Source organism: Suillus plorans, assembly GCF_016647745.1.
Source record: "Suillus plorans strain S12 chromosome Unknown HD556scaffold_44, whole genome shotgun sequence".
Taxonomy (NCBI): domain Eukaryota; kingdom Fungi; phylum Basidiomycota; class Agaricomycetes; order Boletales; family Suillaceae; genus Suillus; species Suillus plorans.
This window is the reverse complement of record NW_024537428.1, coordinates 228017-249757: the sequence shown is the minus strand read 5'-3', so window position 1 is coordinate 249757 and position 21741 is coordinate 228017. Positions and strand designations below refer to the sequence as shown.

Sequence of the window (21741 nt, the reverse complement as noted above, 5' to 3'; positions counted from 1 at the left end):
AGAGATGTTTCGGGTAAAACATAGTAAGATTCAAGTAAAGAATCTAGTGATAATACATGTGCTTAAATAGGCCAATATGTGCGCACAGACCAAGACAATCGTGAGAAGTATTCATAGTACAAGAAAGGAAGGCATAAGATGATAGAAATGAATAGACCGAAGTGTGGTTGTAACATGTAGCATTGTCTTTTTTCTTTCCTTTGGTTTTGTCCAACATCTGGGTAGTCTAGGACCATCCGGGAGTATGGGAATGGACCCCACATTCCCGGCCTCCTGCTATCGTGCGTGAAGGAGTTACTTCGAGTTAGGGGCATAACTCCCCAGGTTTGGCCCAACTGGCACAGCATCGGGTATGACAATCCCCGCTTGTTGAAGCATGCCTGGTGCAGCAAGATTGTTGCCTGGGAGGCATTAGGTGACCACACGTTTGATCTCCCGGTTGCTCCTGGTCCTTCAGTAGGTTCAATTCTGGTTGAGCTTCCCTCCCCACCCATCGTCGCCAGCAATGTCGCTGGGTCTTCCAGCAAGGCTACCTCCGAGTCCTGGGAGAAGGGAAAAGGTAAGGTGGTTGTTGCCAACCCGGAGCCAGAAGCAGATGGAAATAGGAAGAGGAAATCGCCCATGATTCCGGCACTTCCCTCGCAACCGCCAAAGTCGGTGATGGAGACTCACAAGCGGGCAAAGACAACTCACCTTGCTAAGTTGAAGGAGTTTGTTAAGTCCGAAGATGATGATGACTCACTTACTCAGGTATGTTGTCTGGTTCTTTTTTCATTGTCTCATTTGGTTTGTAGCCGGTTTCGGGTGGGGTTCCAATGGTTGTCCTTCCCCGGCTCTCTGCATATGTATATGTCCGGAACTTGGGTGTATGCTTATAATGTATCAGGCAATTTCCAGCAAGCTTCTGGAGGTCATTAGGCCTCCTCAACCAACTCCGGCCACCCTGGCGGTGGCACCACCAGTCATTGACACAAGTGACATTCTCATTCCCGGACCCATGAGTACTTTGATTGAAGGTTGTGTGTCTATGAACTAATGGAACCCACAGAACAACCCTTGCCAGGCTTGCCACAAGATGGAATGGCCCTGCGCAATTCAGTTGGACAAGAGGACCGGCAACCCCTGTATGTCCTGTGTCTACTGCACCACCAAGAAGATCAAATGTATCTCAGTGAGTCTGGGACCCCCGCCAAAACGCTCTTGAGGTCAGTTTGCCACCAGGACCACCCAGAGGACCAGGTCCAGGACTCCTTCCAAAGCTCCCTCCAAAGCTCCAGCCGCCTCACAATCCACAGGCTGAACTCATAGTCCATCTCGTGGCCCTTCTGGCACTCCCGGTCCATCTGCTGTGAAAACACCCAAGGTGCAGACACAGGGTCGCAGCAAGACCGTTACTGCCATCAAGGCACCTACACCTGCACCAGCTTGTATGTCACCCAAATTTTCTATGACCATTTGACCTCATTTTCCACTTGTAGGAGTTGCACCATCGACCTCCGGAGTTTCTTGTTCAGCACTCAATGTGCCCATACCTGATCTCCACACCATGGCAATGGCTATTCAGGATGGTGCAGCTCGAGTCGCAATTCTCGAGGCTTGTATGGCAGAGCAGGATGGTAATATTGACACCCTGCAATGCCTCCATGAAGGCCTTCGACGAGAAATCATCCTCCGGCACCCATCATTTCCACTTCTGTACCCCCCTGCCAATGCAACATCTTTGTTGCTTCATCAACCCATCCTCCCTTCGATGTCACCCCCCAAATCAGCACTTCCTCCTCTCATTGATCTGTTGATGGCAGGGATGGAGCTTCCACCCCTGAAACTCAAGGATCCTTCTGCCATTGAGGGTCTGATGTTTGAGCCTGGCCAATTAGAACTGGAGGGTCCACAGATGTCCGGCGAGGGTGTCATGTTTGAGCCCAGCCAAGTTGAACCCAATGGTCCACAGATGTCTGGCGACATTGTGGACCCGGATCCTTGCCATTGGTTTTCTGCCATTACTGCTCCTATCAGTTTGACAGTTTGACAGAGAGACTGCACCACCACAATTAGTACCATCAGTTATGAGGCCAGTGGGAGACAGGTAGAGGAAAAACTGTGCAAGCAACACAGTGTCAGCACGAGACAGTGGAGAAGACATGGTGGGAGCAGGATGTGATATTGAGAGGACACAGGTATGGGGAAGGAGTGTGATGTGAATAAGGCAAGCTAGGAGAGAAAGACAAGGAGTGAGTGCACCAAGTGTGAGGTATTTGAGCAGCTCAGACATGGTTTGAGCAGTGTCTAAATGAGGGATTCCATCACTTCCAGTGGTGGCAGGTGGGCATAGAGGCAGTATTCCTGACAGTTGGCAGATAGCAGGCAGCAAAGGGGCAGGATAATAATAATAACCTTGCTAAGATGAACTGCACCTGCAAGGAGAGGTTTATATGTTGTATAAAATGTGAAAAAAATATTTGAAATTTAAACTATAGCTATTAGATGACTTGCTGTAGGCTAAATAATCCATAATATCTTATTCCAGAGCCTGAAATACATTTGCAATAACATCAATAATTTAATCTATGCAACAATATAGTGTGTTGCATATGACATTGCAGTACATGTTTTTCAAAAATCAGCCTCACTACACAGTTTGTTCTCAGGGGGGAGGTCTGTGAGATCTTTGGTTTGTGTCTTAATGGGGACTGGATGTGGTTATATTAGTGCAAATCAATCCATGAGTAGACAGCAGATGATGGTAGTTCCAACATTTTATAGGCACGCACATAGATATTTAAGAATGCTATATGAGATGCTCATTTGATAGTTAGATGATGAGTCAGTGGCATCAAACCAAGCAAAAGGAACAGAAGCTGATGGAATGAGCAAGGTCTATCTACTGACAGACACTAGATATATGTACCTATGGTGCTGTTCACTTATGCGCCGCTACTTTGGGGCAACCACCAAATCAATGGCCAAAAAGTTCCAACCCTAACCTGTTGCTCAAAATGGCAGGCACAGCTTCGATGTTAGTATACCAGGCATCAACGTCGTTTTGTGAGTTGCGAGACATTAGTATACTAATATTACTATGTACAGACGAAAGTTTTATATTTCAATCTTCATTCAATGGCCCGAAAGTACCATAAAGAGGCAGCGGCTCATGCAAGACTTGCCCAACAAACTCAACTGTATACTGCTACTAAGTCTCATAGACATGTTCCGGAGACTGTAGCATGTCTTTCAACTGATTTTACTGGTCACCGCCAATTTGGGTCATGTCTGAAAATTTATCTCACTCAAATTTAATGCTATGCAAAATTGCTCTTGACAATATGTTCCTATCATTAATCTAAGTGTTTTTATAAGACAGAAAGTTTCTGGGACTTGTTCCTTACCACATAGTCCCAAGGAAAACATGCAAAGAAATTAGTGATCACCCCAATGTAAGATGTTAGATTGAAATCCTTTAGATATAGAACTAATGGTCTTATGGCCGAGTGGTTGATGATGTTTGAAATTTATTTTGTTCTTTGGTTCAAATCCTGCCATGGACAATAATTATCAAGTCATGCCTTGGGTTAGAATCCAACAGCAAGCCATGATTATTTTGTAACCAGGAATGAATGAATGACCCCCCCCCCCTTAAAAAAAAAACACCACCCTAAAAAATAAAAAACACCCCCCCACCTGTCCAAAATGGGAAGGAATGAGGGGTCAGTACGCCTGCGGGGGTGCAGAAAAAAAACCATGCGGGATAGACCTTGCAGCAGCCGCACCCGAACTCTCAATGGGTGGTTGCTCTCTTTCCTCCTCCCCATCCTGCTCCGTCTGCTCTTTCGGATCGGTTGGCGCGGTGGTGGTGGTTGCCGTGGGGATGGTAATTGGAGTGGAGGTGGTGGTTGCGGCGGGGGTGGTGGTTGGAGCGGAGGTGGTGGTTGGGGTGGGGATGTCAATTGGAGCGGGGGTGGTGGTTGCAACGGTGGTGGTGGTTGCAATGGTGGTGGTGGTTGCAGCGGGGGTGGTTGGAGTGGAGATGGTAATTGGAGCGGAGGTGGTGGTTGGGGTGGGGATGTCAATTGGAGTGGGGGTGGGGGTGGGGATGTCAATTAGAGTGGGGGTGGGGGTTGCAACGGTGGTGGTGGTTGCAGCGGGGGTGGTAATTGGAGCGGGGGTGGTGGTTGCAGCGGTGGGGGTGGTTGCAGCGGTGGGGGTGGTTACAGCGGGGGTGGTGGTGGGCGCGGTCGGCTCGACCTGCTTTGCCGCGGCATCCTTCAAGGCAGTGACTTGGCGTTGAAACGCCGCGCAGAGGAGGTCACCTTTCTGCCCGTCTTGCCTGGCAGAGACGGGCAAGTCGATAGTTACCTTGGTGTCCCGCGCGAACGTCAAGCGTAAAGCAAGGAGTGATTTGAGTTGTTTCCAACTCAAGCACCACTCCTCCTTCTCCGACAGGTGTTCCTCGTCGTCTTGAGAGGGTGCCGACTGGATCATATTGGTGAGACGGGCGCACAGCTCGTCCACCTCAGTCCTCAGAGCAAGGGTTTCCTCGCTATCGGCCGGCGGAGGAGGAGGGAGGGCAAAGATATCTAAATCGGTAAGTTCGACAGACATAGTAGGAAGTAGTTACGATGTAGGTACAAAGTAGGTACAAAGTAGGTACGAGGTAGGTACGAGGTAGGTACGAGGTAGTTAGAGTTAAAGAGAAAAGACGAGAGTCAAAATCAAGACAGAATATATAGGGAACACCGATGATGTCCACTAAATGCTCAATTTGGCAAATACGCGGTCCCGTGACGTGGACAATGTCTCAAGTCAGTGGATGCCCCACATGTGGGCGCCGGCTTGTGGATCACAAGAATTAATTCAATTGGTCCACAAACGGACACGCGTCACGGTGATTCTGTGAGCTCACACAATAATACATATCACATGTGAAGGGCTGCTTTGTGGATGTGGTCCCCAAACGCACCCGCATCACAGTGATCCTGTAAGCTTGTACAGTACGGATCCACAAGTCTGCGGCCTCTTGCGTTACGGATCAATCACACGGTCACGTGGCGTTCGCAAAAAAAATTCACTAAGTCTGACGTCTGTAGACTAGACTACCCAGGTGTCCTGTTTAGTGAGTGAGTGTGAGTGTATAAGATATCGGCCGTAATTGCATGCGGTCCACGGACAATGTAAGAGTTGTGATACAGGTGTATTTGTGAGGATCCTCCAACTGGAGCCTGAGCGGCCGCGTCCCTACCTTCAACGACACATGACGCATAAGCAAACTCGTCGAAGAGACCGTCGGTCCCCAATGGGAGCCGTCCAGCAAGCAGGGTTGGTTGGTTTGTCAATATATGGATCATGGATAATACACTTATCGCATATGTGCGGTCCCCTATGGGACCCGTCCACCTGCAGGACAGTATTGACTACTCACCCTCCACACACATACCGTGCCCAATGGTAGCCATGAGGTGCATAAACACAACAATGAGGCCCAGAGAGGTGCGGTCCCCAATGGGAGCCTTTGCACCGGCGGTCTGAAGCAACAATATTTTATTGATACAGGTCCGGTCCTCAATCGGACCCGTCAACATGTGCTAGTTCAAATTATACTAAGACTTTTTAAGAGATCCGGTCCACCGTGCGAGATGTCTCATAAGTACAGGTCACATCATAACTGAGACCTATGAGAGGGCCGGTCCCCAATTGGAGCCGTTTGTCAAGAAGTAAGGTTTATTACATTAGGATAACTTAACGGTCCGGCACCCAATGGGAGCCGTTTCATACTAAGTACAAGAAGAATAGGTCTCGTCAGTACAGGTGAAATTATATCTGAGGCTTATCAAAGGTCCGGTCCCCAACGGGAGCCGTCTGTCAAAGAGCCTTGTTTTAGGGCAACTCAAAGGTCCGGCACCCAATGGGAGCCGTACCACTGGCTCAAGCTTGTATCCGGTTTTCAATCGGAGCCATAGACACGTCCGGTGCACAATCTGACGTCTGGTGAGCAACAGATGTAAGTATACCAAGAGGCATAAGAGGGCCAGTCCCCAATGGGAGCCGTCTCACAAGTAAGATTACAAACCAACCAATACCTGGCCAGATAAATGGTTCGGTCCTCAGTGAGTGCCGTGTGACAAGGACGTACTTATGCTCACTACAGGTGAGATCCCCTGTGTAACGGTCCCCAATGGGAGCCGTTGACTCCTGCAGGTGCAATATACTCACAGCTTACATATGCGGTCCCCTATGAGACCCGTGTCACCAGAAGGTAGGTACATCCGAAGGACTCATCCGACGGCTCCAGCTCAGGACCGGACCTTGAGGGTAGGTGATTGATGATATGCCTCGGCCTATGATATGGCACCCATTGGGGACTGCATATATATCTCATCCATGATGATATCTGCCCGCATGGTGTCACGGCTCCGACTGGGAACCGCATTGGCTTTCACCGAGTGTGTTAATCATCCTCGTACTTATCAGACAGCTCCCATTGGGTGCCGGACGTCTCAGTGGGCCGGATGTGATAAAAGCCACTCCTTGACAGACGGCTCCCATTGGGGACCGGACCTCTGATAAGTCTCACTGAGTATGAGACTGATATAACAGGTGCGGTCCCCGATGGGAGCCATCCATCTAGCAAATCAGCATGCACATGCAGTCCCCAATCGGTGCCGTTTGACAGGTTCGTGTATGATCGGACTTGCACTCACCGCAGATGCAGTCCCCAATGGGAGCCATTGACGGCCGTAGGTCAGCAATACAGATGCCTCACCCGTGCGGTCCCCTATGGGAGCCGGTGCGACATGTACCGGACGGCTGACAAGGAGGGTACCACTATGAATCTAGGGTTAGGATCACCATTAATGGCAAATCTCGCCAAAAGGACAACCCCACGCTAGGGTTAGGGTCCTGCCCCTTGAGCCGTCGGCCTTGCGGTTCTACGTGTCTCTATCAAAGACTACATATGGCGATCAGAGTGTCCAGACTCCAGACTGACACACTGACTTTATTGACACTATATGGTAATTCCACGCAAATATGAGAAGTTTGAATTTGCGCAAGATCAGGTTACAATTTTTCAACACAAATATGAGAAGTTTATATTGAAGATGAGGGGGTACATAGTGTCCACGCAAATATTCAAAGTTCATATTTGCGCAAGATGAGGGGGTACATGTTTTGTCACACAAATATTCAAAGTTCATATTTGCGCAAGATGAGGGGGTACATGTTTTGTCACACAAATATTCAAAGTGCATATTTGCGCAAGATGAGGGGGTACATGTTTTGTCACGCAAATATTCAAAGTGCATATTTGCGCAAGATGAGGGGGGTACATATTGTCCACGCAAATATTCAAAGTGCATATTTGCGCAAGATGAGGGTACACGTCTTGCACGCAAATATGACATGTGCATATTTGCGCAAAATGAGGGCCTTTGATATACCATAACGCAAGCATAACCTAAAGGTAGTTGCAAAAACATGGTTAGAATGAGGTTAAACGGTGCGATGCTCGAAGGAATAGACATGTTGTCTTTCTGCGAGATGTGGGGGAGATCATACTTAGCCCCAAAACTTCGAAGTGTCACCCCTCCACCTGAAAAGGTTCCCTCTACCTCATCGGTTGCCATCGCAGATCCTGGCGCGTCGTCATCGTGGACCACCTGGACTGCCCGTCCTGAGGATCAGGCCGGTAATCCTTTGCCCAGTGTCAATCCCACCTGTTTGGCTGCCAAACTTGACGCCTGGACTGTCGATGCTGATGATGTACTGGATAGCTTTAATTCTCGAATGGAAAAACTCAAAGAGGGTGAGTCCCTCCACGGAGGCATCATAACATTTACCTTATTTCATCTTAGGTCCGTTAGCTTGGCTGATGAAGAAAGAATTCTCCTCAAAGTTCACCACACATCACGTGATGTTGAAAGTCTTGCCCTCCTTCATGGGGGGCAGGCTACACAATCGATTCGTGTCAACGGCTTGTCCCGATCCATTTCTCGGTCTGAATGGACCCGCCCCCGAGGGTTGTGTTGCAGTGTTCTGTTCATCAAATGGTGCAGGCGCCGCGATTCAGCATTACCATATACCTGTCACGGATCTGAGCCCAGCTCCTCCTCGCAAAAAAAACCAACTGTGCATTGTTCTGGATGGGAGTCACCGCGGCTCCATCTCCGCTATAGTTAAGTGTAACCTTAAGAAGAACACTGTGGATATTGCAGTTGCTCCTTCAACTTTCATTAATTTACGCTTCGATCAGATCTGTCTTATAGAGAAGTCACGTGCAACTATGTGATACAATTACTGTACCAATTACTGTACCATTTACAATACCATACGATTACTGTACTAAATAAACACCTCGTTCTCACCATTCCGTGTTCTGAATGGCCAAAATGCCCAAGTGTACTAAATGCACGACGAATCCCTTACGAGTGTGCGATGAATACCCGCTGAATGCACAGGTCTTTTGACCATGCATAAAACTTTGCATTTTCTGTAATCACATTTTACCATTAAGAAAATTTGAGTTTTTCAACGGGATATGAATGTCAGTCATTATATAATATTTTACAGAACATTTTCTGCACCTCAAATTATACATTTACTTACAGACAAAATTGGATTACAAAATTTCGTATCTGCTTTGTCATTTTCCTGGCGGAAAACTTCAAATACCTTTATCTATTTATACAGGACTTGAAATCTTTGTCAAAATGTGTTACTTTGCTCTACAATTTCACCAACATCTAAATTTGTCATCGTTCCCACGTCGAAATTTGAATTGAAAATCCTTTATTTATCAATGTCGTTTGGATTCAAGTCTGGCTTGCAGAAAAATTCGGAAACCGCCGATGTGAGAGTAACCCAGGCTGGCAATCAGTCTCGGCGGGGGCCGAAGTTCGATCGTTCGAACACCCCTGCATGCCACTTTCCCATGACCGTTGGTGGCATCAGAACTTCATTTCAACATCATATCGATAATCTGCATACCATCCTAGGCGTCGTTTAGCAAAACTAATCTAATGTCTGTCTATGCAGACTCTCTAGCTAGCGGTTGGGATCCAGAATCGTCCTATCTCAGTTCCTCTGCCGAGTCTGTGAAGGATGACCGCTTCACCCCAAGTCCAGATCTCCAAGAAAGCAGTCACGACGATTATACCCCCACTCGCGCATCCACCAGGGAATCCAACATCTTCGCAACCCCTACACATCGCTCGGACTCTGGTGGCCTCTCTTCAAAGACTCGTACAGCACTCGATGCATTATATGGCCGCATCTACGATGGCCGCCGCTGTCTTGTCACACAGTCAGCGATCATCCCGCCCACTATCGCACATGCTGTTCAACGTGCGAGCAAGCCTGATCGTGTGGGCAATTTTATTATCTATGGAATGTGCATTGTTAATCGTGATGTTTCTTCAGTTGACGCTCTATGAATTCTGCCTTGGCTTAGATTTCGGATCATTCCATGTAGATAGCAGAAGAAACCTTTTCTACTGTGCGACAAATTGCATCTCTCACACGGTGTTGACACTGATGTTAATTTGCAGTATCACGCGACTGGCACTATGCATTTGATGCTAATCGTTGGTTTCTATTGCCGGATGCAGATGCGCTGGTGAAAGTTCATGGCTATGTCGCTGAGGCAATCACATCGAGGAAAAGGTCCGAGCCTAGTGGCATTGATCATTTCAGATCGAAGGTACTTAATCTCGTTTTACTCATAATATCGCTAACCTAGAGCAAAAAATCATGCAGTGGAACCTCAAAACTAAAACAAGATACACGCTTGTGCCACTACCCAGCAGAGAGCACCCGCTCATCTCGCGCAAAACTGATGATGGAAGTTGGAATCATCACAGTTATCCTTATCTAAACCTCCCATCACTTGAATGTCACGTAGCGCCTCCGTTTGCAGTCATCAATGCAGGTCCTAAATGCACAAGAGCTCATATCGAACAAATTACACTTGACCATTATCCGCCACAAACAAGCGAGTCTGTGGAACTTACACAACGACTTACACTCTTGTGCGATACTTGGGCTCTTTTCAAGGCTGCGAAGGAGGCTGCGAGGGCTTGGGAGCTAGAAAAGAGGGGGAAGAGGAAGAGAGACCAAGACGACGAGGACATCGAGAGACTTTCTCGCGGAAGTAAACGCGCCATGCGGTCGCAACAGCATTCTACACGCGGTCATACCCCAAAGTCTGATCAACCCAAAGATCAGCCTCTACTGGGTAGTTGCAAGCGCAAATTGTCACCCGGTTTAAGTGGAGTCACTCTCACCAGTCATGCAGTCTTACACCTGAAAAAGCGACAGAGGACAGTCGACTTGAAAACGAGAGTCAGAGACTGGGTTGAGGAATCAACCCGAGCATCTCTAGACCCAGATCCTTAAATTGTCCTGTGCTTGCAGCTAGTCATACATTGATGTGAATCATTGGTAGCCAATCCCACTTCTTTCCTCCCCCGTCAGCCACCCGTCAATGGTGTCAATGTCATGGTGAATGGCAACAGATATCTTTCAATGAATGGAGACTCGCGTGTCAAGTCTGAGGAACCGTCCAAGAACTGCAGCAGACAAATGGGACTTACTACTCCGGCCGATATCGACAAGTTTGACCACGACTCCATTCGCCGGGTAAGAATTGTACCGCAATTATTTTCTCAAGCAGCTCACATGTACGGTTAGGCTCAAGCGAAAGCAAACCTATCTTGCGACTATTATTCTTCAGAACGTCTCTCACAGCTTCGTACATCAGGCAGCATGAGTACTTCATTTCTTCATTTTCTCTCTTTACATTCTAGGTATCTGTTGTCAACATTTACAGGAGTGCAGACATGACCGATGCTTGGAGGCCTGTAGATGGGCGAGACATTGGATAGGAATCGGCGCTCAAAGCTACTACAGTACTTGTACGAAGGTTGGTCAGGTTATGAAACGTGCAGCGCTTCCCTAGCTCATCTTTTGCAGCTTCCCGGAGATCGCTCCATCTTTTGCAATACATCTCCGCCGCTTCGTCACTTCGCCTCTTTCAATATTCGAGTTTGCATTCAATACCGAGAAGCGCGCACCCCCACCTCTGACAGCGGCTGCCAAATGCCTTGCGCTTTGTATTAAGGTATGCCTTTTCTTACCCGGTTCTGCCAATACGCTCAAGCCTTCCCAGCTATCACCTGGTGATGACTCCATCATGTCCAACATGTACTCTCTGCTCAATTACATCGCTGCGACCTCCAAAGAAATAACCGAATCTTCTTCTTCCAACCAACTCCTTTCCAACCCCCTCTACACCTTCTCGATCACCTTTCCCAATGATAACATCACTTTCCAGAGCGACGAAACAGGGCTGCACGGCCGCTCAGACGAAGAGAAGCGGCTCATCGGCATCACGACTATCTCCGTTGTCACGCGCCTTGCGCTCGAGTTCTACACAGCGGGCCAGGAGGAGGTTACTAAGTAGGTGATTTCCTATCTGCTATGTTGTGATTCGAGAGTTCACGCTTTTGTCAGTATATTATTCAGCTCTTCTGCCACCAGATCATATGGAATATGAAAGCCAATTGCTACAAGGATGATGCTGCCGAGATCGTGAGTTCGACACTTATTTTCATTTCTGCTCTGCTGACGCTGGATCAGGAGGATCCTATGAAACCTGCGCTAGATCGGATGACTGATATGGTGGTGGAGTCACTTTCTGGTGATGCTCGTGCCTTTTACGATCGGGAATTCGGATTTTTCAACGAGGTCACCTCGATTTCTGGGAAACTGAAGCCTTTCATCAAAAAGTCAGAAACCCGAGAAAAAGGTGAGACCCTCGGTGATCATCCTGGATATAATTTAATGTATTTTCACAGGCAAAAATTGATGAAGAGATGGCCAAGATAGTTGTCGACGTCGGAGTCTACCTGCCCAGTAACCCAGACGGTATTGTTATTGACATCGACAAGAAGTCTGGTCGCCCGCTTCAAAGCCACGCCAAGGTGCGTACATCACTCTGTCGTCTTTTTGTTACTCGACCAAACTTCACCGAAGGCACCGCCGGTCTTCCCGGGAGCGGGCTGACGAAGAGAGGGGATCATATCCTTCAAAGCGCTCTAAGAAAACTGAGGGGGTCAGTATTCCATTTCGACTCTACGGACGACAAGATCTAATCTGACGCATGTCAGCATGTAATCCGGTCCTCAGTTATGGACTCGGGTGACAATCCCGAGAGCGCCAGTCGCCACGGCAAAGACCTTCCAGATGCGTCGCAGGTGACACCTCAACTTGGAGCGCGCCATCGCATTGTTGCGTGGGGAAACGGATGCGGCTCTGCAGTCATATGTTCGATCTTACAGCCCACTCTTGCTCAAACGGAAGGTGCAGGACCAATCCTGGGTGGAGATAGGCGAGCCATTGGAGTTGAAGGATACTTCAGTTGGTGACGATGGAGAGAATGTAGCAGCAGCCGCTGAACATGGGCACAAGGCATTGTCGCGATCGCTAGATTTGAAACGTCGTCGGGTGGAATCATCCGCGCCGACAGCGGTTCCTGTAAAGGAGGAAATCGTTGACTATAGAGGTTTGCTGGAGACGATGAAGTCGTCCTTGGCTATGCAAACGCGAACCTTAAAACTGCTTGGGTTAGTTACTTCCTGGTGCCAGTGCTGTTTTCTGATGTTTTTGAACCTCCCGATACCCTTCAATATTATTGAGTGATTGATCTTCCACACACCCAGTACGCATACCAGTTGTGTTCGAAGAGTATGTGCCTCTAAATTCTGCTGCAACCTCCTACTAACGACACCAACAAACACACTTACAGGTTTCAGGTCTTTACTTGCTATCTTCGCCACGCGCATTCATCTCCATCTCTGGCATATTGAACGGGGCGTACATGGCGGCTATGAAGCCCTCGTGATTTCTCTGTCTGATATATCACCTGCAGACCATGCAGTGTGACGTCTTATCGCGCCGCTGTAAGCAAAGCTCTGCGATTAGCGTTGAACGCCCGCAACATCGAGGACTTCGAGGAGTGCGACTTATAAGTTCGCATGTACTTCTTGTGTAGCCATTGAAATCAATTCCTTTCAGTAATCGTCCGCTACCATTTGTCCGAAAGGTTCTCTCTACGTGTTTCCTAAGTTCACCGTTCAGAATCGCATCAAGAAGTCTTAGTCTCGCTATTTCTCTCCTCAACTTTTATCCTTAGATTCACCATCGAACTGGTTTTGATGCTCCTGCTCAACGTTCAAGCGTGCTTTTGTTTACTGCTAAGATATCACTGGTCAGTACGACCGACGGGCCACATAGTACAGGCCAATACGATACAAATCGTGGCACTGGTTTCTATCTATCTGAGTTGTTAGCTATGGTCCCCTATCAATAGGTTAGGTGTGCGGAAGTGACTTCCGCGCGAAGGTCTGTTTGATAGGGGACCATAGCTAACAACTCAGATAGATAGAAACTATGCAAGGACCCGGAGATGCAAGCACAGTGCGGTCAAATTGCACAACGCCTGCTGGCTGCCATCTCACACTGCATGCTGCGGGTGCTGGTTCGTCACTTGAGAACCATCATCCCCGTCATCACTAGTGCGCCGATAGTCCACTTTCTCTTCTTATTTGCTGAGCCCTTGTCACAGCGCCTGATATCCCATTTGTTCTCCGTGAGGTAGTACAGTCGTTACTGCCTGGTTCGCCACAGGATCTATCACATGAGGCTCAAGCTTTATCAGATGTTCTCACTGCATCATTCTCCATCGATCCTGCAATTGCCGCGCTGCACGAACACTGTCCCGCTTGCCACACCGAAGTCCCACTGCATGACATCACCCGCGCAACTTGTCCAAATAGTCATGCCTGGGGTACGCCTCCCTCTTTTGCGAAGCTAGAAAAGCCCATCTCAAGTTTTCTTTCATATTAGCTTGCTGTACGGTCACCTCGTTCATACTCTCGACATCAAAGGTGCTGTGAGGGATTTGTTGGAGGCTGTACATCGGTGTTTGTTTTGTGGGAATAGCTTCGTGGAGATCGTGTAGAAGATGATGATGTGAATGTGAGTTTGTGTTCATGCATTCAGCGAGTTCCAAATATATCAGTCTCGTCTTGCGGATAGAGATCTCGACCTGTCTGACACTTCTAGAATGGCAGTCGATGTTGCGTTCTAGGTAACTTTGCGGGTTCTTGTGTCGACACTCCAAGGTTGGGACAACAAACAAAAATAGATAAGTCGTGTACTAGGCGTGAGATGATGCAGAACATTAAATGTCCAGTCGGAACCAAAGCGCTATCATCTTCCACATTCTTTCTCTCTCCCCCGTAGTCCAAATTGCCAGTGCTCTCGCGCACGCCTCGCACTCAGATACTTCTACACTGCAGCGAGATTCCCCAAACCGTGCGTCATCAACGCTCAAAGCCTGACCTTGTACTGGTTTTTGCCCAGATAGTCAAGCTGACCTTGCTTGGCATAATAAAGTCTACCTTATTTCCGCCTTCAAGCTAATCATTTTTCTCTGGCAGAGATAACCATCTCAGGCGTCAAATACTGCCTTCATACGCGCTGTATTCGAACCTACCCCCCCAAACGACTTTTCAGGTCTCTGCGCCGAGTACAACATGCAAAACAGCCCATTTCTGCGGTGCGCAGATCCTGTATACAACCCAACCAGGCGCGATCACAGATGCGACAAAATCAAGCGCGCGCGCTACCGATAACAAGAGTCAGTTTATTTTCTCGAGGAGCATGCCCGCTACCCCTCGGGAAGTCTTATTAGGTTTCGGGTCCAAGGAATCGTCAAAAGACAGTTCCTCTGATTTGCATTCGACTTTGCTGAGGGAGGTGCTTGGGAATTCTGGCAGGGGAAGAGGGCCGACTTACCTGAGGGCAAGGAGGTAAGTATCACCATATACATGCCAATGATACATTAAGCGCGTTCTCTAGGAAATGCAAGACGTATGCAGCAAACTCTTGGGTGAGAAAGAGTCTACCAAACTATACTTGGAATTCTAGAAGCGCAACAATAAAGTGGATATGCTAATTCTGAGGAACACGAAGGTAAGTATTCTTATGGTAGATTTAAACATTGTCAATATTCTGCCGCCAGAACGTTCTCGAAGCCCGGACGTCTATGCATCATACCGCGGCGACTCTGCAGAACGCCTTCACGCGCGCTGGAACAACTTCCGATGTGTTCCTTCGCGAAAACATTGAACGGCTCGGTTTGGCGCCCAACTAGGCCGCCCTCAGCGCCATTTACAAGGGTCTACAAGGGTCATGTCGAGAAGGGAATGAACGTTCTTGGTCCATACCTCCCTCTCGTACATCCATATGCATACAGAACCATTGAGCGATCACTGGATCACGCATTTGAGCTGGGGACCTTGGATTACCCACGCTGCCGGTCATTGTAAGCTTTCTCGTGTCTATCGCACGAACGGGCTCCTTAACGCAGCGAAGGCAAATCCTTACTGGCCTTCTCCACCGATAATGGCAACGTCGGACTGGTAAAAGTCACACAATTTACAGTCTACTTCGAACGTTGGTTTTGTGCCCGAGTACGCAACCGGTGCTATATTTGACATCCAAGATCCAATTTGCGAGGCTGGCAAACGAGGCGCGACCGCATTAGCATGGGTTCAAGACTCGACGTAGTAACGGCACCAGATGATCCATTTGCAGCTCTACACCCGATGGAGGGTACAACCTCCCCCACATCCGGCCTCCCAGCACTCAACTGCAGACTCTCGCCACGAATGACCTGTCACCTCCCCCACATCCACGCGGAACAACCCTAACTCCACATGTCGAGGGAAAAATAAACGTTATTTTGAATACTTGAGTGAATGCTTGATTTGTGCGGGCAACATCTAGAAAGTGCAGTGCTGAAAAGACTCGATTTCCCAAAATAATTGTCTTCAAATGCAGATACTTGGTATGTACAATATGTGCGATATATGCTATATTATTCGTCAGTCCGCGATATAATATGTGTCTTAAAAGTCCAAGTTGGTTTGATCAAGAGGCAGGAACGAGTGTGGGTCATGCACTGTGTCGATTGCAGTGAGGAAAGCAGGTGCGGGAGGGAGGGTTAATTGCGAATTCCGCATCAGACAAACTTGCCTTGTCATATGCAGGTTGATCCTTTGGATCCGGACGTGGAGGTAAACCATCATCAGCAAACGAAGGCCTAGGAGATCTTACCCTTCCCTCCGCTGAAATATCTGCAGTACTGTGGTCCATACGCAAACTGCGATGCCAAACGCTAGGCTGCTGTAACAAAGCTTCGTTTTCGTGGCGGCGGATGACACGACCAAAACTGTGCATTACAAGACACGAAATGAAGGCCCCTACATCAATGTGAGTTTCCAAAACACTGGATGTTAATTTAGTGGAGATAACTCACAGTCAAAGGCCATCCAAGCTACATGATCAGCCGGGCCCACGCTATTAACACCGACTATAGTCATTATGACGGAAACGACGGTGGAAGCAGTGATAAAGGTGGTGTAGAATAACTGAATAAGTGCGTGAGGCCGGAACACTTGAACCAAAGAGACTCGCTTACTTCATCTCTCATCACTTCTCTAAGCAACGCTACTCGAGGCATATATTGACTCATGCGACTTATGGATGAGACGGCAGGAGAAGATGGCCGGCGAGGAATTGGGGATGTGCCAGCGAGAGGGGATTTTGTAGCCAGCGGTGGGATGGGCAATCTAGAGGGCACATTCTCCGGATCACGCACTCTTTCACTCCTGGAAAGACCACCCATGGGAATACTTGGGTCATAGGAGAGAGACTGAGTTCTACGGAATCTGCGGGTAAATAGAGCAGGATAATTTACAGTAGGAACATAATCCCACCTGTCACGGCGGCTGTGAGCGGTCTCGTAATGCTTGATGCTCTCTTTTTGGATGTCTAGATGGGAATCTGCGACATCGTCAAGAGAGAGTGATACAGTAATTCTGCCCTGGACGGAACCGAGTGACTTCCGAACAGCATAGAGAACTGTGATGATGAGTCTCATTGGGTAATGTAATAAGTTTGGACTCACAGCACAGACAGACGAATAGCGATTCGACAAATAAAAGTATTATGAAAGTATATGACATGGAATTAGATGTTCGGTAGCAGCGGCCTGTTTTTTTTAAAAAATTAGCAAATGAAAGTGGATGAGAGTCAGAAGAGGCACCTGCAAGACTGCGATAACTGTTGAGCAATGCCAGATCAAGAGCAAGGAAAACGATTGCAGCAGTCCTTAGTATGACCAAGATGACTAGAACTAAGCGAGAGTTGTCTAGGCATCGGTAAGCCTTTACGCCCAGAGTGCCGGATATCTATGTTATGTAGAGATTGGGCATGAATCAATAATGAATAAAATTTTTGAAGCGTACCAATAAAGAAAAGGATATTCCTGCGCTAGCGACTGCGATGCGCATGATTCTGATTACATATAAAATCAACGAGGTGTTAGTATTTGAAAGATAGGATTGACAAACATTTTGCAATCGAAATTAGGGTGAAATTGGGCGATAAGCATAGGCAGGATGGAGATAGGTGCGAGAAGTTGACTGAGGAATAGAGTGTACAAGAGACTTTTCTTGCGAACTCCACCTGACCATAAGAATGCAGCTGATAGAGTTGTATTCCTTACAAATACAGTAAAGAGGGACGCCATGATGACGAGAGCAAGGTGAGTAGTGGAAAGGTCGTCAAAGAATGGGGGTGCTACGAGGGAGCCATCGCCAAGCAAATGGTAAACGGACTTCGGGAATAAATTAGTCGGCAGGTCTGAAGGATCTGCTTTAGTTATTGTGAATATTGTATTGACGGTACAGGTTGAGGGAGGACAATCCATAGTCCTATGAAAGTACGGGATTCAAGTCGGTAACCAGCGCCGCTTAGCAGCAATTTATGGTTCATAATCTGACCGTCAACAATGCCGCTAAGTACTAGTTTGTCCTCACGTCTATCAACATGCCATAACACACTAATTGTGACGGTGCTGTCGCACCAATTCCCCGACATTGATCTGATCATCTTGGTTGTTGACGAATGTCCGAATTTGTGTGTAGGCCCCGAAGCGCTCGGATGCACATCTAAATCTAGACCTCACCATATTTACGATGGTTGTCCTCCATGTGCATAAACCTCGAGGATAAGTTATGCCTTAGAGTTGGACCACTGAACCGAACATTGCGTTCGGTTGACATTCGGTTCGACGATTGAATGCTCGAACATTGAATACTGTATGGCCCATCTGCAATTCATGGGGGAAAAGTGCGTACAGCACAATAGTAGTTTTCTGCCAACACAATCTCCCGCTTTTGCTAGCGACGACATCAAACCTCTCAAGCGTGCCCATTTTATACTTCCTAAACTCATCACAGTTTACCCTATATCCTCTACCAACTCTCCGTCAACACCGACGCTCAAAGATGAGAAGCGGGCAATTGAAGAGAGAGAAGCGGAGAGACGCAGCGGAGTTGTCCGAGGTAACTCTATTGGTCTGAACGAAACGGAAGATTGGTGGAATTTGGATAAGGTGGAATCGTTCTACAGAGAGTGTTGCGCATCGAGAGAGGAAGAACCAGATCCCGCAATTTCGGCTGCCTTTAAGGTGACCAAATTTACTTGTGGGTTCCGAGAGTACATCAAGCTAATCTCGAATGCGGCTGCACTCAACAGCGCGCATCAGGCACAAATCCTGGGTCGATAGCGGCAGTGAAATGGTCGGCGGCTTCGTCGTAGCGTGCGCCATCCAAGGCCTTTATTCCGAGTTGAACCCATGGATGACACTTACTTGCACGATATCACATGCGAGAGCATCGGTATTCGGACAACTGGCAGCGAGCTCTTTGAGGAGCAGGTTTGCTTCGTCATGTTGATCTGCATTGAAGAGCGCGATGGCCTGAAATACGCGATGAAGGGAGGAGTATGCGAGGCAACTGTGACATACCTTGTTCAATAGCAAAAAATGAACGACTTCTGAATCCTGGTCCGTGTACATGGATGCCACATCAAATACTGCCCTCGCATACAAGACTTGGTCTTTTCCGCAGAGGGCTATGCCCTTGGATATATAGCCTGTCAGTGAGGGTTGAATCCTGATGGGCTACGTCACCGTCATGTTAGTCCTTTGTAAGGGCGATGATGGGTCAGCGAATCTCACCCTGATCGCATCCTGAAGGGCGTGGTCCCAATCGTGTTTTCGTGTCATCGTGTCATAACAAATGAGCGATGGGCGTAGGAAGTATGGTTGTTTGGATTGGTGTTGATATCTCGAGTGAGTAGATCTTCGGCGGTAGATAAGTCTCTGTTTACACATGCAATACGGGAGGTCGTAATGGCTAGGATCTGCACGAAACATGCTCGAATCGTGGTATATGAGTCAAGGATGGAAACACGCCTTTGAACGATGGACGTAGGAAGTATGGTTGTCCGCGTCGTCTCCATCTATGCATGCATCGCGGACTGGCGTGGTGGTGATAGTCTGCAAGAACTATACTCGATTTGTGGTATATGAGTCAGACGGAAACATACCTTTGGATGTATACCCTGAGGTACTGTCCACTCCAAGATCATGTTGTCTTCACCTCCGCTGAAGATATGATTGCCGTCCACAGAGAAAGTGATGCATGTCGTGTAGGATGAGAGCTCGAAGACGGCAACAGTTTGTCGATCTGAGAGCCACCAGATGCGGATGCGACAAATGTACCAGCAGGATGAATAGGAATGACATTGATATGGTCAGAGTGGCCCGTCCAAGGAGCACCGACTTGCTCCCAGGTTTTTGCATCCCATTCACGTATAGTAGGATCTTCCGTATTGCCGCCTGTGAGAAGGCGTGTGCCATCGGGCGTCCATGCGGGTGACGAGTTGTATAATGTGGGATCCTTGAGGGATGCAACGCATTTCCTCGTGCCTGAATTGTCGATTTAGATATCGCTTCTTGTTGTGATGGCAAGAAGTTCTCCAGACGGTGAATACCGTATGCAGCGGACATGATCACCACACACGATTGGATTTTCCTGCTGCTGCCAGGTTTGGGTATTCTACAGTTTCATTCCGTCATATGAACCAGCCCCCCAATGATTGTACACCACCGGACACACATAAACAAATAGTACGCTACAGTAAATACTCGCATGTTTTGTCTACCATAGGGCTATGCCCCAACGGACAATAAACACTGACCAAAAAAAAAAAAAATATGAACCAGTGACCAGCACTGTCCCATCAGGAGAAAGGTTCAGCGAGGTGACCGAATTGGAGTGGGCCTTCATGCGGGCGAGTGATTCGCCAGTTTCTCCGCGCCGGACGATGACCTCTCCAAAGTAATCACCGCTTGCTATCAAATGCCCATTTCGTAATACAGCCATGCCCGCATAGCAGTGCAATGCCCTTCCATCTTCTTCAAGACAACACCTGTCTTCAAGTCCCACAGACGAAGCGTGTTGTCGTCCGAGCCAATAACCGTACGTCGTTTATCGGGGAAAACTGCGACTGCATTTATGTGTCATTCATGGCCTTTGAATCCTCGCAGGGGAGTGGTAATGCCAGCAACGCCCTCCCCAGAAGTGTTCACTGGTATCTCATGCACCAGTGTGCGCATCTCTTCTTTTTGAATGGCTTTACGGATATGCTCTTCAAAGCGACTGGTGAGCAGAATGTGGATCACGGGAAGTTCAGGATCACGAAATGCTTCCCTGAGGAGGAGATCAGGTCGGCGACTGTTTCAGGTTGGCATTCATCCGATGCATCGAGGGCATCAACAACAAACACCGGAGGCGGATGATTGCGCAGCCTGAGTTGCAGGTGCCAGAGAGGTCGGCGAAATAACACCATCATCTGGCCGCAAAGAGACTTGCTGGAGTCTAGAACTGTAGGATTGTCGCGGATAGCTCTGTTCACGTCCTCCTTGACGTTAGGAAAATTGCTTGCAAGCTGGTAAGCAAGGGTCGCAAAGAAATGACCTGTGGTGCTGCGTTTTGTGTGCTTGCGCAAGAAAAAGAATGTTCCCAATGTTAGACGATTGAAGATAACCATTCCTTCGACTTCCTGGCATTTCCCGAAGTTCAGCAACGCTCATCCAATGCTCTAGTAGCGCTTGAGGTCAACACAGCAGCAAATATTCCCTCCCGGCTTCCGGTCCGTGGCCTGCAAATGGCCTATTACCAGTTAGACAAACGAAGCGCTATCCTAGTACCCACCTTGCTCAAACATCAATGAGTGAACTTAATCAGTTGGGGGATTCGAGGCCAATTCCTTCTCCAGAAACCCGCACATCCAGCGAAGCAAGTGCTGGTGAAAATTCGGTACGATCGATGAGGACCACTTTGCATTTCCCTCGAAGTGTTAATTTCGTCTAGGACAGCCTGAGACGCCGCGGCAAAGTACGTAGGTTTGAAGTTTCTAGGGAAGGTTAAGAATTTGTCTAACAAAATTTCTGTGAGTTGTCAAGGATCCTCACTTTCCTGAATAATCATAAGACTCATATGGTGATCATATGAAAGCACTATGTCATGAACCCGCCTTCATTTATTTGCACATGTTTACATAAAACTCCGACAGGTAACCTGGATATCGATATGAATACATAATGGAATGGTTATCATCGAGCGATACTCAACCAGTCATCCTTTTCTCTTGGACTACACTTCCTTGGCAATAGTGATCAGATGGCTTCCCTCGACATCGATGAAGTTCGCGCTTGCTTCCCATCCTTGCAATCAGGGTACATCTACGCCGATAATCGCAGACTACTCA

The 21741-nt window shown here is 48.0% G+C and overlaps 11 protein-coding genes across 11 annotated transcripts; 8 read left to right on the top strand and 3 right to left on the bottom strand.

Annotated features, from left to right (window-relative positions):
• Positions 1-76: 76 nt before the first annotated feature.
• Positions 77-2029, top strand: HD556DRAFT_1310089 (uncharacterized protein; the record flags this gene model as incomplete). Its single annotated transcript, XM_041300367.1, has 6 exons — positions 77-100; positions 226-750; positions 795-845; positions 887-1001; positions 1049-1171; positions 1479-2029. 6 exons carry the CDS (start codon positions 77-79, stop codon positions 2027-2029), a joined length of 1389 nt encoding a protein of 462 aa, XP_041158104.1.
• A 1676-nt stretch (positions 2030-3705) lies between these two features.
• On the bottom strand, positions 3706-4599 carry HD556DRAFT_1445484 (uncharacterized protein; the record flags this gene model as incomplete). Its single annotated transcript, XM_041306938.1, has 1 exon — positions 3706-4599. The coding sequence occupies one exon, from the start codon at positions 4597-4599 to the stop codon at positions 3706-3708; it is 894 nt and encodes a 297-aa protein (XP_041158103.1).
• A 2916-nt stretch (positions 4600-7515) lies between these two features.
• On the top strand, positions 7516-8281 carry HD556DRAFT_1445483 (uncharacterized protein; the record flags this gene model as incomplete). Its single annotated transcript, XM_041306937.1, has 2 exons — positions 7516-7798; positions 7848-8281. 2 exons carry the CDS (start codon positions 7516-7518, stop codon positions 8279-8281), a joined length of 717 nt encoding a protein of 238 aa, XP_041158102.1.
• A 545-nt stretch (positions 8282-8826) lies between these two features.
• HD556DRAFT_658817 (uncharacterized protein) lies at positions 8827-10484 on the top strand. Its single transcript, XM_041311221.1, has 4 exons — positions 8827-9356; positions 9412-9487; positions 9540-9691; positions 9748-10484. The coding sequence occupies exons 1-4, from the start codon at positions 9012-9014 to the stop codon at positions 10384-10386; spliced, it is 1212 nt and encodes a 403-aa protein (XP_041158101.1). The 5' UTR covers positions 8827-9011; the 3' UTR covers positions 10387-10484.
• Positions 10424-10883, top strand: HD556DRAFT_658851 (uncharacterized protein). The gene is made up of 2 exons (XM_041311222.1): positions 10424-10629; positions 10681-10883. The coding sequence occupies exons 1-2, from the start codon at positions 10489-10491 to the stop codon at positions 10831-10833; spliced, it is 294 nt and encodes a 97-aa protein (XP_041158100.1). The 5' UTR covers positions 10424-10488; the 3' UTR covers positions 10834-10883.
• HD556DRAFT_658858 (uncharacterized protein) lies at positions 10880-11704 on the top strand. The gene is made up of 5 exons (XM_041311223.1): positions 10880-10912; positions 10963-11110; positions 11159-11448; positions 11503-11580; positions 11629-11704. The coding sequence occupies exons 3-4, from the start codon at positions 11183-11185 to the stop codon at positions 11543-11545; spliced, it is 309 nt and encodes a 102-aa protein (XP_041158099.1). The 5' UTR covers positions 10880-10912; positions 10963-11110; positions 11159-11182; the 3' UTR covers positions 11546-11580; positions 11629-11704.
• A 1907-nt stretch (positions 11705-13611) lies between these two features.
• On the top strand, positions 13612-13896 carry HD556DRAFT_1241108 (uncharacterized protein; the record flags this gene model as incomplete). The annotated part of the gene is made up of 1 exon (XM_041298165.1): positions 13612-13896. A coding segment is annotated over one exon (285 nt), but the record flags the coding sequence as incomplete, so codon positions are not given.
• A 327-nt stretch (positions 13897-14223) lies between these two features.
• HD556DRAFT_1537429 (uncharacterized protein) lies at positions 14224-15624 on the top strand (the record flags this gene model as incomplete). The annotated part of the gene is made up of 7 exons (XM_041309659.1): positions 14224-14864; positions 14914-14944; positions 14983-15027; positions 15077-15191; positions 15220-15379; positions 15425-15476; positions 15499-15624. Exons 1-7 carry the CDS (start codon positions 14716-14718, stop codon positions 15622-15624), a joined length of 678 nt encoding a protein of 225 aa, XP_041158097.1. The 5' UTR covers positions 14224-14715.
• A 387-nt stretch (positions 15625-16011) lies between these two features.
• On the bottom strand, positions 16012-17830 carry HD556DRAFT_1241093 (uncharacterized protein; the record flags this gene model as incomplete). The annotated part of the gene is made up of 7 exons (XM_041298164.1): positions 16012-16319; positions 16376-16487; positions 16538-16980; positions 17027-17110; positions 17165-17309; positions 17367-17415; positions 17472-17830. The coding sequence occupies 7 exons, from the start codon at positions 17828-17830 to the stop codon at positions 16012-16014; spliced, it is 1500 nt and encodes a 499-aa protein (XP_041158096.1).
• Positions 17831-18217: 387 nt separating this feature from the next.
• HD556DRAFT_1386803 (uncharacterized protein) lies at positions 18218-18743 on the top strand. The gene has a single exon (XM_041303426.1). It carries the CDS (start codon positions 18224-18226, stop codon positions 18689-18691), a length of 468 nt encoding a protein of 155 aa, XP_041158095.1. The 5' UTR covers positions 18218-18223; the 3' UTR covers positions 18692-18743.
• A 1906-nt stretch (positions 18744-20649) lies between these two features.
• On the bottom strand, positions 20650-21471 carry HD556DRAFT_1273223 (uncharacterized protein; the record flags this gene model as incomplete). The annotated part of the gene is made up of 3 exons (XM_041299201.1): positions 21446-21471; positions 21186-21387; positions 20650-21143 (listed from the first exon to the last, which is right to left on the bottom strand). Exon 3 carries the CDS (start codon positions 21019-21021, stop codon positions 20650-20652), a length of 372 nt encoding a protein of 123 aa, XP_041158094.1. The 5' UTR covers positions 21022-21143; positions 21186-21387; positions 21446-21471.
• Positions 21472-21741: the final 270 nt, after the last annotated feature.

Coding starts and splice junctions, on each gene's coding strand:
- HD556DRAFT_658817 (XM_041311221.1), top strand. CDS start 9,012: ATGTCTGTCTATGCAGACTCTCTAGCTAGCGGTTGGGATCCAGAATCG. Junction 9,488..9,539: donor CAGAAGAAACCTTTTCTACT/GTGCGACAAATT, acceptor GTTAATTTGCAG/TATCACGCGACTGGCACTAT. Junction 9,692..9,747: donor TTGATCATTTCAGATCGAAG/GTACTTAATCTC, acceptor AAAATCATGCAG/TGGAACCTCAAAACTAAAAC.
- HD556DRAFT_658851 (XM_041311222.1), top strand. CDS start 10,489: ATGGTGAATGGCAACAGATATCTTTCAATGAATGGAGACTCGCGTGTC. Junction 10,630..10,680: donor ACCACGACTCCATTCGCCGG/GTAAGAATTGTA, acceptor ATGTACGGTTAG/GCTCAAGCGAAAGCAAACCT.
- HD556DRAFT_658858 (XM_041311223.1), top strand. CDS start 11,183: ATGTCCAACATGTACTCTCTGCTCAATTACATCGCTGCGACCTCCAAA. Junction 11,449..11,502: donor GGCCAGGAGGAGGTTACTAA/GTAGGTGATTTC, acceptor CGCTTTTGTCAG/TATATTATTCAGCTCTTCTG.
- HD556DRAFT_1386803 (XM_041303426.1), top strand. CDS start 18,224: ATGGCCCATCTGCAATTCATGGGGGAAAAGTGCGTACAGCACAATAGT.